Source organism: Gasterosteus aculeatus, chromosome 13, assembly GCF_964276395.1.
Source record: "Gasterosteus aculeatus chromosome 13, fGasAcu3.hap1.1, whole genome shotgun sequence".
Classification (NCBI taxonomy): Eukaryota; Metazoa; Chordata; class Actinopteri; order Perciformes; family Gasterosteidae; genus Gasterosteus; species Gasterosteus aculeatus.
Genome location: NC_135701.1, coordinates 4,975,736 through 4,993,752, shown reverse-complemented (window position 1 = coordinate 4,993,752; position 18,017 = coordinate 4,975,736). Strand labels below are relative to the sequence as shown.

The 18,017-nt window shown below is 43.1% G+C and overlaps 2 protein-coding genes across 2 annotated transcripts; one reads left to right on the top strand and one right to left on the bottom strand.

The window, feature by feature from the left end:
* The first annotated feature begins 5,517 nt into the window (after nt 1-5,517).
* LOC144386377 (cilia- and flagella-associated protein 97-like) lies at nt 5,518-6,820 on the top strand. The gene is given in 5 exon segments (XM_078087429.1): nt 5,518-5,840; nt 5,842-6,075; nt 6,286-6,323; nt 6,326-6,445; nt 6,714-6,820. Coding segments are annotated over 5 exon segments (822 nt in total).
* Nucleotides 6,821-12,074: 5,254 nt separating this feature from the next.
* Nucleotides 12,075-17,535, bottom strand: LOC144386339 (uncharacterized). Its single transcript, XM_078087089.1, has one exon. It carries the CDS (start codon nt 17,402-17,404, stop codon nt 12,419-12,421), a length of 4,986 nt encoding a protein of 1,661 aa, XP_077943215.1. The 5' UTR covers nt 17,405-17,535; the 3' UTR covers nt 12,075-12,418.
* Between the last annotated feature and the right edge of the window lie 482 nt (nt 17,536-18,017).

Genomic DNA, 18,017 nt, shown 5'->3' with positions numbered 1-18,017 from the left:
ATTAACGAGTGAAATGCCGGCCGGGGGGGAGGGTGGTGGGGGAGTCCCGCTCTTCACTCATTTAAGGAAAAACAACGCCTCTTGCACTCATTTTACATTTTTGAGAATAAATGTTTTGCATTTAAACCATGAAAAACTCCTGGGTATAGTATGGTAAGCTTTTAAAAGACACTGCCGCAACAACTGGCGGGCTACGAATAATTGTCTTTCTATTGCTTTCATTCAAGAGATCCCCCTAAATTATGCAATTGAGGCTTTCAGGGGGTCTGAAGTGCGAGTCTGTGTGTCTCGGGGGTCTGATCACACAGTGTAATGTAAAAGAGTTTGCCCCGTGAGATAAACCCACGGAGAGTTATCACAGACTCTGCAGCTCCTCTAATTTAACCCTGTCTCCTACTAAATTATGCCCCGATGAAACTAAAGTGCATTCCAAATTAAATATATTGAGGGGAACGCTTTGTCTGCCGGATGACGGGCGCAGTAACACCCGATTAATGTAAATTGAAACAAAACATGAAGTTTAGAAAAGCATTATACTTTGGCTTTTAGTACATTTGTTGATACGTTTGATAATTCAAGAATCACTTCAGGTTTCACGTGGGACACAAACGGCGGTTTCCTGGATTCCTGCAGGACTTCCATTTGTCAGGTGGCTAGAAAACAAACTCCGAGTGTTTCTCTGTGGCAGCTGGTTTGCTGACGTAGTGGTGATGAAGGTCGCTGCGATCCTCTAATGAATGAGGAGCACTAGAGCGACTGGAGGGGAAACGGGCCCAAAGTTACCCAAAAAACTAAACAAACTGCATCCAGTCAATTTGTTTATCTCTTTGAGTGAAAGTATCATTAACAAAAGGATATTAGAGGCCGTTATAGAATCGTTTTGAGCGAACACGATTCCAGCTGGCCTGATATGTCTGTAACTTCTGATTCGGAGATGTGAAGTAACCGCTCCATAAATGTCAGGGCGAGCAATGCAGGGAGGAAAACAGCCACCTAGTGTCACTACTTTCAAAGCCCGATGTTAGCCATCGTCTCTTAGAAAGATGGAGAGGTCCTCGAGGTCTCTGTGAGCGTTGCATTGACTGCGTGAATAACAACTATAGTCCAGCTCCACTTTGATGGACTTCCCTCCACGTCTGCCTGACACTGGAACACACGCTCTCTCTCACAGCTGTCACAGCTGTCCGCTCCCCGAGCTGTTGATTCCACCGCCAAATCGTTACCGTGCTTTCTCATCAAACGGCCAACTAACTCTCAGAAGCCGGTTCAGAACCCTTTCACTCAAAACGGAGCGAAGATGAATCCTCCCGTCGTCTCATCAGTCGTTGCTGTTTTTATGTGTTGTGATGTAAAGATTTTCTGCTGCTCTAACTCGTTCTACATGTAGCCAAAGCTGCTTGAGTTCCTTAAGAGGAGATGCACCGACTACAATAAATACAAAGTAGTAATTATTCAGAACTTACTTCCACGGCCATTTTTTAATCGTCTTCACTATTATGTGTGTATATAAAGTGTGTGTTCACTAGTTCAACCTTTCCTTGTTTCTTGCACACTTGACCCATTGAGTCATTTCAATGATACATAGTCCTTCTGTTCTGTGCAGAAGTGCGTTCTTACGTTAAGCTAATAGGAAACTCTAGTAGTCAGATTGGGCGGCACACCGGCACATTTCTTTGTAAATACAATCGGATCAATATAGAGATGTTTCCACAGCCAAATTACAACGAATACATAAAAAAGGTAATTTGCTATGTTACCATAACATTGCTCAAGATGGCTCAGCAGAAGAACTGCGGGCTGAAACAATGGAGCAACGCGGCAAGTAATATAAAATAACAAAAATGTAAACATGAAATGAGACTGCCTGTTGGTCAAATGTTCCAGTGTCCTAAAATATTCAGCAGCAGCATCACAAAAATCCTCTATGTTGAATCAACTTTCTTTGAGGAATGAAAATTGCGGCCATTTAAAAAGTTGAATCTCTTAAAGTTAATACTGGATTACAGTTTAAACAAGAGTTTACAACAGAATAAAATTCAAAATGAAAACCAGCGACCGGGTCTCAACGTAGATTTCAGCTAATGGAGCAGATCAAATGTTCTAGACAGTGTTGACCGGAGGGGGAACCGCAGGGCCGATGCTACCTCTCTGCAAAGATACGAGCTGTACGAGCTCTCACTGCGGCATGAAAGCAGTGCGCAGCGGATCGGGGGGCCGTGAGCACACTCACATGCATGATCATGCACTAAAAGTGTGCTCTGTAAAGCAAGAACGGAAATCACACACAGGGGAAGAGTGACTTCTTCTCTGGTCAAGGACACATTTCGTCTTCTATATCTATTCGTAGACAACAGTAGTTTGCTACTTTATTAATACTTTGAAAATACAATTTTGCACCTTTGACCTAAGCTGGCATGAGATTCAACATGAAACCATGATTTAATGAGATTGTTACATTAATCCTTATTGGTGCGACTCGAGGGTTGGGGAGGAACTGAATCTGTTCCTTTCATGGCGTGAAGTTGGCTCAGAATGTCTCCTCCAAGAGCCTCTGTGCCATGCTTATCGAGGAGTTCTCCCCTCCGTGTCCCAGTAGTCTTGGACCCAAATGTCTCCACATTGAGAAAGGCAGTTTTTCTTGCCCCCTATTTCCAAACCACCCCAAATCCTCTTAATAGATTACGCGCCATCAATCAGAGCACACAAAAGGGAGTGAAGGAGTAAACTCAATATCCATGAATAAGCCTATTTGCCGTGGCGGTGATCCGACAGCTGGAGAGAGTGTGCAAGATGCACTTTGCCACTGCATTACATTCTCATCAACGACAGCAGACAAGGCTTATGAAATAGGATGTGGAGTTCCCCTCAAACAGCCCCGGCTCTGGCAATTGCCATATGGGACCTTTTAAAAAAGAGCTGCATCTCTTATAGTCCAGAGGGGCTGTCATCTCGCTCCACTTTCATTTTCCGCGATGGAGCCGCGAAACCCACAGCCAATTAGTCCGGCAGTCATCGGAGGAAAGGAGAGAGGAGCGGCGGCCAGTGCCGGTTCCTCAAGACGGCTGACCTTGGGAGCAGCACGCCTTCCCTGCATGCACCTGAGGTCTGCAGAGGAACCGGGCGCAGGCTTAAAGGCAGCACAAGAGGGAGACAAGTGGATCGCTCCTGCCCCCTACTGCCGAGCAGACCGCATTCAGCCTCCTCTCCTCTAACCCGACGGCGGCAGCACGAGGAGATGATCAAGTGGCTTCACTGATGGCCAAAGACGATGCTCTTAAGAGGGACGAGTGGCACGAGGACACGGCGACCGCTTTCAAAGTCACTTTGAGAATCTCGAGAAGTTGGAAGAGTGAAAAGCTTTTGAAACTGTTCTTGACTTTCAAAAAAACAGACCTCTCCTGATCGGGGAATTGCACAAAAGGACGCGGGCGGCCTCTTTAATTCACAGCCTCTGTAATGAGCTTATGAATTATGAGTTTTTCCAGCTGAAATAATGCATTTGTGTGCTAAAGAGGGGCAGCCAGTAATGACGGCTGCTATAAATGAAAAAAACGACTTTAAGAAAACGCCGTTATGGGGATGTCAGGTCCCTTGTAGCAGTGGTGCATTAAGACACGGAAAGTTATTATGCATGATGACGTCATCTGCCTTTCTGTCTGTGAACTAAAGCTATATTGCTCTCTTCAAAACCACAGTACTCCATTGTTATTTCCCCTCTCAGAACTTTGGAGCACGGCTATACACAACCCCAATTTTTTTAAAGAAGCCCTTTCGGCAACATCCAAACTTTGCACAGCTTAAGTTAATCCGGTGGAGCTGAACTCTTGAACTTATTGACTGGCTTCCTTTGGCAACCTACCGCAACGTCTTCTGCTGAAAGCTGAGTGGACCTTTCCTGGAAAAATGACTTTTACAATTAGGCCAAATGATCGCGCGGCCCATTTCAATTACCACACCGAGATCCCAGTGAGTAGAATCCAAGAGGCAGCAGTGAAACACAGAACAGAATGTGTCTCAGAGACACTCGCACTGCTTACCGAGCCTGGCTGTTTGTCAGAGACTATTGAGCCATTATCCAAATCTCTCTCACGGAGCAGTGTGATCGCTGTGTGTGATCACAGCCTCGCTGAGAACAGCAAGGAGAAAATAAATACACAGATGGTCAATCTATGTGTTTACCGATCAAATAAATGGCCTCATCGAAAAACGATTGAGCGGCCCAACAGCAGCCCTGCGGATCGCTTCTAAAGGGATCAAAGGCTTTAAAGTTGACTTTTCAAAAGGTGAAGAGTATTAAATGTTATGCTTTATATATATGTATACTGTATGTGGTAAGAAATGTCCTCATTGATTGTCCATGTTATGATAGACTGGTTTAAATGTGTATAATGCTGAAAATCTAACAAAGACAGATAGGAGATGCGTTTTTTAATTATTCAAGACCAGCCTGATATTCAGAATTCCTTTGTTATTTTATTTAAACGCATTGCTTTTTAGCTTGTCATTTTATTTGCTTTATTTTGCTAGAATCAATCAACTAAATGATGGAAACTAAGAACACCACTTAGTAATCAGCCTGGTATGAAAAAACATGAATATTTATAGCTAATTTCCCCATTCATGACAAATTAACAAATTAACGTTATCGACCTTTGTTACACTTAATTAAGGCTTTATATGTTGTTTCTGAAAACTGTGTGATGCTCAATAAAGAAATATATGAACGTATTGTGGTGGTTGTTAATGAAATCCATGAAATATTACCATTATTAAGAAACCTCTGTTGAAAACACCATACTCACTGGGAAGGAATGGGAGGAACAGGTTTCAACAACGTTCTTTCAAGCACATCACCCTAAATAAGAGGGGCAATCTACACCCGACGCCATGAATAAATAGCGTTCTACTCAAGATCTCATTTTCCACCCCTGAGGCATGTTTGCCCTCTCAGAGCTTAAAACTTTGGTATGTACACGTCGTTAGTCAAGTATGTAAGTTATGGAGCACAGTGGCCCCTAACTTAAAATTTTAGGGGCGCAAGCAGAAAATTTAGGGGCGCGCACTATAAATCGACTTGCAAAGTTGTCCCATCATTTTTACTGTATTACTGATAAATAATTTGACAATATACAATTGTATAAACCTGTGCTAATGTCATTAAATAGTTTTAATAACATACACCAGTTATACAGCATAAAAATACAAAATTAATATTTATGCTCTACTGACAACAACAGAACAAGTTGTAGACATAACTTGTGCATTAACACTTAAAAAAACACCTACAAAAAATCACCCCTTGGTGAGGGATACGGTGCCTGTGTTTATGTTTCTGACTGGCGTTGTGTTTCATCGCGAATTTATCTTCTCTATATCATTAAGTTTAGGAAGAAAGTACGAACTAATAGTCCGCTTCGCCATTGTCCATTGTTTACAGGAGACCCGCGATAACCCCCAAGACTCGCCTCTTTTCACACATTAGCCTATCATCCGTGGTCATCCCCCCCGTCAATCAAAATGCGACCATTTGGTCGCAGTCTGGTGCCCTGGAGCAGAAATGATAGAAGCCGTGTAGATTCTCCCGCCCTTCCCAGACCCAGAAAGCCTTCCACGTCCCCTGGAGGGAGAAGGACCCCAGGGGTCTCCACGGGATCTCGGGATGGGCCTACGAGCCGTACATAGGAGTCGGAGGACACGGTGACAGATGTGAGCCCCCTCTCTCCTCCTGACGTCAGTCCTCTGCAGTCACTGGACTTAAACCACACGGAGGCACGTGGGCCCTCCAGCGGCCTGAGCAACATGCGCCCGGATGAGGACTGGGATCAGGATGTGGATGAGTGTGAGTGAAAACTGCCTTTCTTATCTGTCAGTTTTCTATGATCTTTGTTTTATACCACTGTTCCCAACACTGAACCAGCGTCCTCTCCGTGCGATTGCACGCCAGTCTGCGAGGCCCAGAGCAGGAAGTAAAGAGAGGAAGAAAACTCCCGTAGCCGGCAAGTTGCCTCGTAGTCGCCTCTGTCACAGGGCACTCAACAGGCAACGGGAACAGCGACGCATCATGGGGGAAAACTTGGTGAGTTTTTGAGTTTTCGAGGTACGTTTAGTTGTTTATTGAAAACAGCTGAAAGTTTGTAAATATTTCTAATACAGCTTGAATAATTAGACGTAGCTTTTCAAGTTGAACCCGAGAGTTATCCGAAAATTCCACTAGAACCAGATTTGTTTTTGCCAACACAATTAGCATTTATACCTACTAGGTAAAATAATGTTGTGTTTCGTTCCGGCTTTCTTGAAGAGGCTGCAGTCCGTCAAGCCAACACCAGCCTAAAGCGCCCGGAACAACTGATGGGCTACCAGCAGCGCGCTGCAATCGTGGAAGTGCCTTTGTACCGCGTCTATATGTCCACCACAAAATCAGACAGGTCCACCAGCAAGACCCCCTTTAGGTGGGTAGCTCGGTTCTGGGTCCAGCTTTTGCTGTGTTCAAAATGCTCCAGAGATTCAAGAAGAATAGCAGACATTTAAAGGCAGCTCTTTTAAGAAATCTCCGATGAACTGATAGTTTGTGTGTGTTTACCTGTACTGTACCTATGTATTATGGCTTGTTGGGGTTGGCAGGGGTCAACCCCAAGCTGCAAAAGGTACAGTAGGTTTGTGATTTGATAACACAGTTCCTCTAAAATATGAACATGTCCCTCTGTCGTTTACACCAGCAGGTCCCAGGCCAGCCAGTTCCCCCCAACAAAGCTCCAGAGCGGTTTCCACTAATAACTTCAGGAAAATGCCCTTACCCAAGACGTGTCCACCCTGGAGATGAGAACATGAAGCATCTTTTCTGCACCAATAATTGTTGAATTCAGCGATTTCTATTGTCATGCTTATCAATCATTAAGAAGGTGAACTTTTTCCCCATAGCAAGCGCTTGATCATAGCTCAGAAATATTAACATAATATTAATATTTGAATTGCTCAACTGTGGCTTCAGAGTAGTCAGGCATGAAAATCTCTCACCTTTTGGCGAAATTCGCCGTTTTGAAACCAAAGTAGGGGACCTACGTGAATCGTGTAGATTCGATGAGGTTTTTTTGGGGGGGTGTATTCATATTCAGTGACTGCGAACAGGTGCGCGTGTCAGAAGGGAGCGCGAGATTCAGTGAATTGCGAACAGGGTGAGTGATGGTTTCAATCATTTTAATATTTTCTGGTATAAGTTAAGTTACCCGGGAGCTTTGTTGACATAGACTTAGCTAACGTTAGCTACAGCTGGATGAGTCGAGTCATTTAACGCGGCAGGAGAGAACGCGGCGTTGGCCAGCTAGCTAAAGCTCCGGTAGCTAACGCGACCGTTCTTGAGGAGGTAGATTTTGAGGTGAGGGGACAGACCCACCGTTCTATCAATACGCAGACCTGCCACCTGATACGCATTTTGACTTCAAAGTACGTAAACATTTGTCTAAAATTAATTTTAGACTAGTTGGCCAGCACACATTATATGCAATGCAATATAATGCATGACGGGTATTTAATGACTTGTCCCCTATTAGTTGTTGTCAATTCCCATCCCCCCCTCGTCGGTACGCAAAAAATGATCCCTGGGACAAATCAGTTGAAAACCCGGAGAGGGTTAATATCCTTCTCACCTTTTTCACCCGTCACCCGTTTTCATGCCTGGTATCCTATTAAGCAAACCTCCAAGCAGCCATACGGCCTTTTGGGCGATTTGTGTGTGTGTGTGTGTGACAGGGTGACACACACACAGTCCTGTGAACAATTGGTCTATTTGACTTTAACAATTAAATTAATTAAATTTGATAACATCTGGGAGAGACCTTCTATAGAATCAGAGTCAAGTGATTGGTGAGGCCTCATCTCTTATCAAGTCAGTGAGAATTCAATATTGTTATTGGAAAACATGTCTTTTTGATGTACGGATGCACGCCGGCGAGGAAGATCTTCTTGTACTTGTCTTTGAAGGCAAAGTTGAGGGCTTGGGTGGGGAAGTAACAAATCATTTTGGCTAAGTTGCCTCTCCAAAAGGAAATAAAGCCCTGTTCCTTCGGGATCCTTACCACACAGTCCATGATCCCTTGTACTGCATCTCTGCTGTGATCTGTTTGCTGGCATGCTGGACCTACAGATAAAGACAATACAAAGTAATTAACATAAAAACACCATTATATTTTCATTTAAAACGCTGAGCAAAGGAACTTTATCCTTGGACAAATTTCCTTTAACAGCGGAATATATTGTTTTGTTTTTATTTTAGATAACTTCGATATCATTCGCATCATTCGGTTTCACAGCAAGCATTTTCACTTTCAACTTTCAATCAACTTACAATCTTTTGCGTAAAAAAGTAATTACATCGTTCAGGCATTACCGCTTACTATAGTGGGCTGAAGTGTAGAACAAGTTTGTCAGCAACAAAAATTTTTAATAACATAAAAAACAGGTAATTTACTGGTCACAGATGTGCGAGTAGATGAAAAATGTACTCGCACTGTGTCAAATTTTAGGCACAAAATGCGACCATTTGGCCGCAGTCTGGTGCCCTGCATTGACTTTGGGGTGTCACACGGGACATGAACAGAGGTTTCCGGGGTGAACGTCCTTAGTTTGAAGTGGAGCTAGTCGCTCTTTATGCTGCGTCAACTGATTTTGTTCGAGTCTGCACGTTATGATTACAAGCGTTATATTGCTGCCTTATAAGTCCTCCAGCAGACTTGACTCGTGCGGTAAAAGCGGCGTGACTCGCAGCTGGAATCATCTCAAACTGTGGACGTCAATGTATTTGGTTCATTCACATGACGTTCATGTTTTTTGTGTCTGAGTATATTTCCTTCCCTTCAAAATGATTGTTCATGACGTATATTATTTCCTTGTATCAAACTGATACAGTTTCAATAGAATTTGAGTATATTCAAATAATACATATTCTTTTACCGTATTTTCCGCACTATACGGCGCACCGGATTAAAAGGTGCACCTTCAATGAATGACCTATTTTAGAACATTTTTCATAGGGCGCAGCGGATTATAAGACTAGTTATTCCGCCCTTAAGTGTTGTAAATGGTGTCTCCCTTACGTTCCACCTTCTTGCGCGAGCTCTGACTGTAGAGAGAACAGTCATTGGTCGACCGATCTCAATGTTGCCAGATACACGATAATTATCCTCCAAATACAACCGGCGTGGCTGCAGATGTCACGTGCAGTACACAAAATGCAACTAGTGGAGGCGGCCAGGTGCTCAGTGTTGCCAGATTGGAAATGTTCCCCATTTCTAGCAAAACTGAGCCTGTATCGTACCAAAGGCTCAAAATGGTCGTATTTGAAGGATAATTATCATGTATCTGGCAACATTGACATCAGTCGACCAATGACTGTTCTCTCTACAGTCAGAGCTCGCTCAAGAAGGTGGAACGAAAGTAACATGAACAAAAATGAAAACAGAAATGGAAGCTGAATGAAAAGAATCTGACAAGATTCGCATAGAAATTTAGATGGAAAGACATTCCAAAAGACACAGTCTATAACCGAAGAGAAAAGACCATGGATTGCAAAGAAAGTCCCCCCAGAGAAAAGACCATGGACCACTTCCTTTTGAATCTGATTTTAAAATAGAGAAATTGCTCTGAATTGTTGAACGTTTTCAATGGTATTTTTGTGTATATAATACATAGTAACTATATATACAACAATGATTTGTGATATCAAATAGCTTTTGCAGCTCCAGACAGATTTGACTAGGGGTAAAATAGGGTGAAATGCTTATTTGGATAGTAGTATTTCCAAATACCGCCACATAGGGTTGCACCAAGGCAAATGGGGCAGGGCTTTAACAAGAAAGCCCAAGCCTTGAGGCCTGCCTCTGGTGTTTTTCCTTTTAAATGCATTAAAACTTCTGTTTAATCATAATACACTAAACAGAAATGTGACAATCTAATCAATCTTTTGCAACCCAGCCGATTCCTGTTGTTATGAGCTGAACATCATACCAACAATATTATGACATTTATACTACAAGGACCAATGACAAATGAAAAAATGTAAAGCATGACATCTGTACTTCTTGTCATGTTATAAATTGAATTAATATTAAATATATCGAACGTAACGTTAACATTTACAGTTAGTTTCGCTGACCATTAGCCACCTGGTAAAACCCGGCTGCTTTTAACAGCTTGTCAGGTTAAAGTTACTTTAACGACATGCAGGGATATTCATATAACTCATATTCCTCATTAACTTACTTTACTAACCTTTGGAAGCACGAATGTTTGTTTCTTCTTTTGCAAACATTAACTGTAATGCGTCTCTCTGTGTGCTGCTGCTTCTTAGCTAAAGCTAGCTAGCTAGGTTAGCTTGTCACGGAAACTATGAAACAACATGACGACATGTTGTCAAAAGAAAGTTGGCATGTTTGTTAATTTTACAAAAGAGCTGCTTCAACACCTTGGTTATAAAATGAGTGGGACGGACGTGTCACTCAATTGAAAACAACATACTCTAAATGGGTAAAATTCATAATTTTCCTGTATATTAAGCTTTACTGATAAAATATAATTAAAGTCTACTCAGTGATTCACAGCTGATTTTACTCAAGCAAATTTATATAACATGTAATTAATAAATAAACATTTATTAAATTCCACTCAATGTAATTCAAAACTCTACTTAGTCTTTTTTATTAGGTTTATTACTATTATTTATTTAGTAGATATTAATTAACGCCAATCCCAGTTTTTAAAGTGTAGTTGTTTTCTTCAGAGCCTCCTTCAGAGAATTGGGAAAACAGCCAGATAACAGAGCATTGTTGATGAGACAGGTGAGGAAAGAAAGAAGGTCAGGAGCGATAGATTGTAGAAGACGTGATGAAATGGGGTCAAGAGGGCAGGTGGTCGGACGGGCAGAGGTTACTAGGGTGAGAATTTGAACTTAGAAATTAGAATAGAACTTTAGGACATGGAACCTGGTTTCCATGTCCTGGTTCTTTTCAACAACGCCGTCACACGTGGCGGGGGTTTACATTTGTCTGACTGCCTGGTGTGGAGAGAAGAGGACAGGATGAGATAGGAGAGGAGTGGAAGAGAGAACATATATCAAGACCAGTGCCCATGTGTCCAGTTCAATCGATGTTCCAGTTCAATAAATTATTGTTCATCTACAGCTTGTTGCATTATTTTATGCATTGATATTATCAATAAGACATAATATCTAAGCATTTACAATGTAGACTTGACTGGCACATCTTTTAAATCAAGTAAGTAGTCAGGTGTCCTATGGGGGTTGTGTGTGAAGGGGTGGGGGTGGGTCGTGGATGGGGGTGAAAAGCTTCAGGGGTCTATAGCTCATCACTTAATATGGTTCCTGGAAAATCAGGTGGAATGGGGTGGGTAAGATGGGGTAAGAAAACGTGCAAGTCTAGGGAACACTGGGTTAAGAATAAGTTCCATGAAAGGTGTTAAAATTTGTCTAAAGGCTCCCCCCAAGGATATATGAAAAAAGTCTGAAAAGGAAATGGGGGAGGGGGAAGGAAAATGATTAAAATACAGAAAGATCTGAAAATGATAACTAATGAATATAAATAAAAAAACAAAAAGGAACATTTTTGAAATCATGCGTAAATATAAATGGACACGTATCCAAATCAAATGTTCAACAGTCTGAGGGAAAAATAGAAGAATAGAATTTAAAGACGACTAACCAGCAAGAGGAAAGGGAGAAAGTACAAACAGGAGGAGGGTTAGGGTTAGGCGGTGTTATGACTGGGGTCATATGTGGAGTGTTTGTGGGTTTCTTTTTGTGTCTTTCTGGTTTCTTTATTCAAACAGGGATGTGCCACAACCAGGCGCGGATTGGTGGACTGTCTCCCACCCGTCCTGTGATTGGCTGCAGCCGGCATATAATGGAAGCCAAGATGGCGTCCGAGGCAGAGCAGACCAGAGCAGGGGAGAACAGCAGCAGAGCACAACCCTCGCCCTCGCCCTCGCCCTCGCCCTCGCCCTCGCCCTCGCCCTCTTCCTCTTCCAACCAGCCACTTGTAGCATACCGTGAAGCCGAAAGTATTCTGTTTTTCTTTTGAGTTGGTTTTCTCCTGTTTTAAAGTAGTTAGGTAGGTAAGACTGATGTCATTATTTTTCTCCTTTGTTTTGGTAGGTCAGCGTCTTATTTTTTAGCTAGGTTCGTTTTTTGGTTTGTTTGTTATATTGGGGATGGGCAACGGCGAAGCCGTGGTTTGTTTTTGCCCTATACAAACTTAAAGTGTGTGTGGCTACTTGGGAGACGGGGAAGATTGGGGCCTATTCACGTTGCACCTTGGGCACCCCTAGACTGGGGCGTAACAGCGGGGTTACGTTATATGGTGCATAGGGTTAGAGGAAGTGAAGTTAACCCAGGAGCACCAGAGGCCTGACACTACAAAATAGAACAAGACGTGACCCCAAACCATGGCAGTTCCGGTGAGGGTGCAGTTGATTCCATGTTGCTTTCAAAATCGCTGAGATATCGATGACATTTGTCTGAATCACACGCAGGGCAGACGACCATCAGGTCAATGGCAGCTTGTGTATAAGAGCTTCTGTGAGCGAAGTCAGCCAGGTGACTCATGGTGACAAAAGAATGTTCCAAGGCTTCCTCAGGTGTTATTCTCATCTCAGCATCTGGATTGAGCAACATTTGAAGGAGATTTAAAAATGCCCTTGTGTCTTCAACTTCAACCTCCTCAATTGCATTTGAATATATGTGTACTGCGTCAGCCAAATTTCTGATATGGTTGAATTCCCACTGTGACAATTGCAGCTGGTCATCATACTCTTCTGTTGTCTTCAGTCTCCATTGTGAATTGGGAGAGCAGAAATTCCTCTTGAAATACCGGTGAGTGTATTTTCCAGCATCTAGCAGGTGGTCTTGTGGCTGACCGAGCAGACAGCAAATAGTTTTCATTACGTCGTACGATGATTCTCCTTTGAAGATGTTCTTGCAAAAAAACAAAGTTGCCAAGAGACATCCCAGTGACCACATGTCAATGGCTTCAGATATGGGGAGGCCCAAGGACACTTCTGGGGCTCGGTATGCACAAGGTTGTACAATCATTCCTTCCCATACTTCGGAGGCTGTCATGGCCAAACCAAAGTCAATTAATTTCACTCTGAAGGGCTCATCTTGGTGGTTGACGAGCATAACGTTGTCAAGTTTCAGGTCTGTGTACAGGAGGCCGATACCCTTCAGGGCGTTGAGTGCTACAAGTAGCTGACGGGTTATAGGACGGATTTCATTAAGAGTCAATCGTTTCTTTCTCTGTAACATCAAATCCCAAAGACTCCTGTCTAGCAACTCAAAAGCGATGCAAAACATGTCATCGACTATGAAACTGTCCATGAATCTCACCAAGTTGTTTCTCTCTGGGTCAAGTGTCCTGAGCTTTTGCAGCATTTTTACTTCCTCGGCAAAATCATTGACGTCTTTGATGATCTTTACGGCCGTAGTCTCATTTGTATTCATATTGACACACTTGGCTACTTTGCCAAAACTTCCTTCTCCAATAAACTCCAATACTTTGTATTGTACAGACTTGTTGTGGAGTATGAAAAGCTCTTTTTCGTGCAATGGTTCCGGTGAGGAAGGAGTTTCACAGTCGGATTCCATGCAGGATGATTCCTCACTGCTGGAGTTGTCCATGTTTGAGAAAACCTCTCCTGAGTCAGATGATTCCGTGTTGCTTTCAAAATCGCTGAGATATTCATGACATTCGTCTGAATCACACGCAGGGCAGACGACCATCAGCTCAAAGGCAGCTTGTGTATAAGAGCTTCTGTGAGCGTAGTCAGCCAGGTGACTCATGGTGACAAAAGAATGTTCCAAGGCTTCCTCAGGTGTTATTCTCATCTCAGCATCTGAATTGAGCAACATTTGAAGGAGATTTAAGAATGCCCTTGTGTCTTCAACTTCAACCTCCTCAATTGCATTTGAATGTATGTCTACTGCGTCAGCCAAATTTCCGATTTGGTCGAAATCCCACTGTGACAATTGCAGCTGGTCATCATACTCTTCTGGTGTCTTCAGTCTCCATCGTGAATTGGGAGTGCAGCGATTCCTCTTGAAATACCGGTGAGTGTTTTTTCCAGCATCTAGCAGGTGGTCTTGTGGCTGACCGAGCAGACAGCAAATAGTTTTCATTACGTCGTACGATGATTCTCCTTTGAAGATGTCCTTGCAAAAAAACAAAGTTGCCATGAGACATCCCAGTGACCACATGTCAATGGCTTCAGATATGGGGAGGCCCAAGGACACTTCTGGTGCTCGGTATGCACAAGGTTGTGCAATCATTCCTTCCCATACTTTGGAGGCTGGCATGGCCAAACCAAAGTCAATTAATTTCACTCTGAAGGGCTCATCTTGGTGGTTGACGAGCATAACGTTGTCATGTTTCAGGTCTGTGTAAAGGAGGCCGATACCCTTCAGGGCGTTGAGTGCTACAAGTAGCTGATGAGTTATAGGACGGATTTCATTAAGAGTCAATCGTTCCTCTCTCTGTAACATCAAATCCCAAAGACTCCTGTCTAAACACTCAAAAGCGATGCAAGACTTGTCATCGACTATGAAACTGTCCATGAATCTCACCAAGTTGTTTCTCTCTGGGTCAAGGTTCCTGAGCTTTTCCAGCATTTCTACTTCCTCTGCATAATCATTGCCGTCTTTGAGGATCTTTACGGCCCTATTCTCATTTGTTTTCAAATTGACACACTTGGCTACTTTGCCAAAACTTCCTTCTCCAATAAACTCCAATACTTTGTATTGTACAGACTTGTTGTGGAGTATGAAAAGCTCTTTTTCCTGCAATGGTCCCGGTGAGGTTGGAGATTCACAGTTGGATTCCATGCAGGATGATTCCTCACTGCTGGAGTTGTCCATGTTTGAGAAAACCTCTCCTGAGTCAGATGATTCCGTGTTGCTTTCAAAATCGCTGAGATATTCATGACATTCGTCTGAATCACACGCAGGGCAGACGACCATCAGGTCAAAGGCAGCTTGTGTATAAGAGCTTCTGTGAGCGTCGTCAGCCAGGTGACTCATGGTGACAAAAGAATGTTCCAAGGCTTCCTCAGGTGTTATTCTCATTTCAGCATCTGGATTGAGCAACATTTGAAGGAGATTTGAAAATGCCTTTGTGTCTTCAACTTCAACCTCGTCAATTGCATTTGAAAATATGTCTACTGCATCAGCCAAATTTCTGATATAGTCGAATTCCCACTCTGACAATTGCAGCTGGTCATCATTTTCCTTCTTGTACTCTTCCGGTGTCTTCAGTCTCCATCGTGAATTGGGAGAGCAGCGTTCACTCTTGAAATACTGGTGAGTGTTTTTTCCAGCATCTAGCAGGTGGTCTTGTGGCTGACCGAGCAGACAGCAAATAGTGTTCATTACGTCGTACGATGATTCTCCATTGAAGATGTTCTGGCATAAAAACAGACATGCCAAGACACATCCCAGTGACCACATGTCAATGGCAGCAGATATGGGGAGGCCCAAGGACACTTCTGGTGCTCGGTATGCATAAGGTTGTGCAATCATTCCTTCCTCTACATCGGAGGCTGGCAGGGCCACACCAAAGTCAATTAATTTCACTCTGAAGGGCTCATCTTGGTGGTTGACGAGCATAACGTTGTCAAGTTTTAGGTCTGCATGAAGGAGGCCGATACCCTTCAGGGCGTTGAGTGCTACAAGTAACTGACGGGTTATAGGACGGATTTCATTAAGAGTATATCGTTCCTCTCTCTGTACCATCAAATCCAAAAGACTCCTGTCTAGACACTCAAAAGCGATGCAAGACTTGTCATCGACTATAAAACTGTCCATAAATCTCACCAAGTTGTTTTTCTCTGGGTCAAGTGTCCTGAGCTTTTCCAGCATTTTTACTTCCTTGGCATAATTATTGACGTCTTTGAGGATCTTAATGGCCGTATTCTCATTTGTATTCATATTGACACACTTGGCTACTTTGCCAAAACCTCCTTCTCCAATAAACTCCAATACTTTGTATTGTACAGACTTGTTGTGGAGTATAAAAAGCTCGTCTTCCTGCAATGGTTCCGGTGAGGTTGGAGTATCACAGTTGGATCCCATGCAGTATGATTCCTCAGTCCCGGAGTTGTCAACGTGTGAGAAAACCTCTCCTGAGTCAGATGATTCTGTGTTGCTTTCAAAATCGCTGAGATATTCATGACATTCGTCTGAATCACACGCAGGGCAGACGACCATCAGCTCAAACGCAGCTTGTGTATAAGAGCTTCTGTGAGCGTAGTCAGCCAGGTGACTCATGGTGACAAAAGAATGTTCCAAGGCTTCCTCAGGTGTTATTCTCATTTCAGCATCTGGATTGAGCAACATTTGAAGGAGATTTGAAAATGCCTTTGTGTCTTCAACTTCAACCTCGTCAATTGCATTTGAAAATATGTCTACTGCATCAGCCAAATTTCTGATATAGTCGAATTCCCACTCTGACAATTGCAGCTGGTCATCATTTTCCTTCTTGTACTCTTCCGGTGTCTTCAGTCTCCATCGTGAATTGGGATTGCAGCGTTCCCTCTTGAAATACTGGTGAGTGTTTTTTCCAGCATCTAGCAGGTGGTCTTGTGGCTGACCAAGCAGACAGCAAATAGTGTTCATTACGTCGTACGATGATTCTCCATTGAAGATGTTCTGGCATAAAAACAGACATGCCAAGACACATCCCAGTGACCACATGTCAATGGCAGCAGATATGGGGAGGCCCAAGGACACTTCTGGTGCTCGGTATGCATAAGGTTGTGCAATCATTCCTTCCTCTACATCGGAGGCTGGCAGGGCCACACCAAAGTCAATTAATTTCACTCTGAAGGGCTCATCTTGGTGGTTGACGAGCATAACGTTGTCAAGTTTTAGGTCTGCATGAAGGAGGCCGATACCCTTCAGGGCGTTGAGTGCTACAAGTAGCTGACTGGTTATAGGACGGATTTCATTAAGAGTATATCGTTCCTCTCTCTGTACCATCAAATCCAAAAGACTCCTGTCTAGACACTCAAAAGCGATGCAAGACTTGTCATCGACTATAAAACTGTCCATAAATCTCACCAAGTTGTTTTTCTCTGGGTCAAGTGTCCTGAGCTTTTCCAGCATTTTTACTTCCTTGGCATAATTATTGACGTCTTTGAGGATCTTAATGGCCGTATTCTCATTTGTATTCATATTGACACACTTGGCTACTTTGCCAAAACCTCCTTCTCCAATAAACTCCAATACTTTGTATTGTACAGACTTGTTGTGGAGTATAAAAAGCTCGTCTTCCTGCAATGGTTCCGGTGAGGTTGGAGTATCACAGTCGGATTCCATGCAGGATGATTCCTCAGTCCTGGTGTTGTCCATATTTGTGAAAACCTCACCTGACTTTGTGCAGATGAGTCATTGTACTGGGGGTAAAACGTTTTTTCAAAATTAGACAGATGCTCACAACTTCAGCTCTCAGGAGCTCTGCAGTGGCCCCTTCTGTTATGCTCTGAGTTATGGAATGCCTCCTATTTCTAAAGAAGACTGATGAGATCACATGACAGGCATGTAACCATAGCAACCAATTTACGTCATCAAATGGTTTCTATGGTTACATTCCTGCAAAATACGTCATCATTTTCTCCAGTGTCTTGCGTTTGTCTGTGCCACAAATTGTCGGAAATGAACCATGACGTAGGCGGAGAGCTGGCGGAGGTGCGAATGGCCCGAATTAGCATATGAATGCAGCGAAACCGCGGGTGGCCGAGCCGAGCGGGCTTGAATATCCTTACTCCTTATTGGATGAAACCACAACCCACTAACAAATAAAATCACTCGTGATTGGCAGCAAAACCACACCTGGGCAGACCAGGCTTGAGTTTCCTTGTTCATGATTGGATGAAACCACAACTTTCAATCACTCGTGATTGGTTGGCAGATCTGTCGCTGTTGGTCACCCGCCTTATTTTATTTATATATATATTATATCATA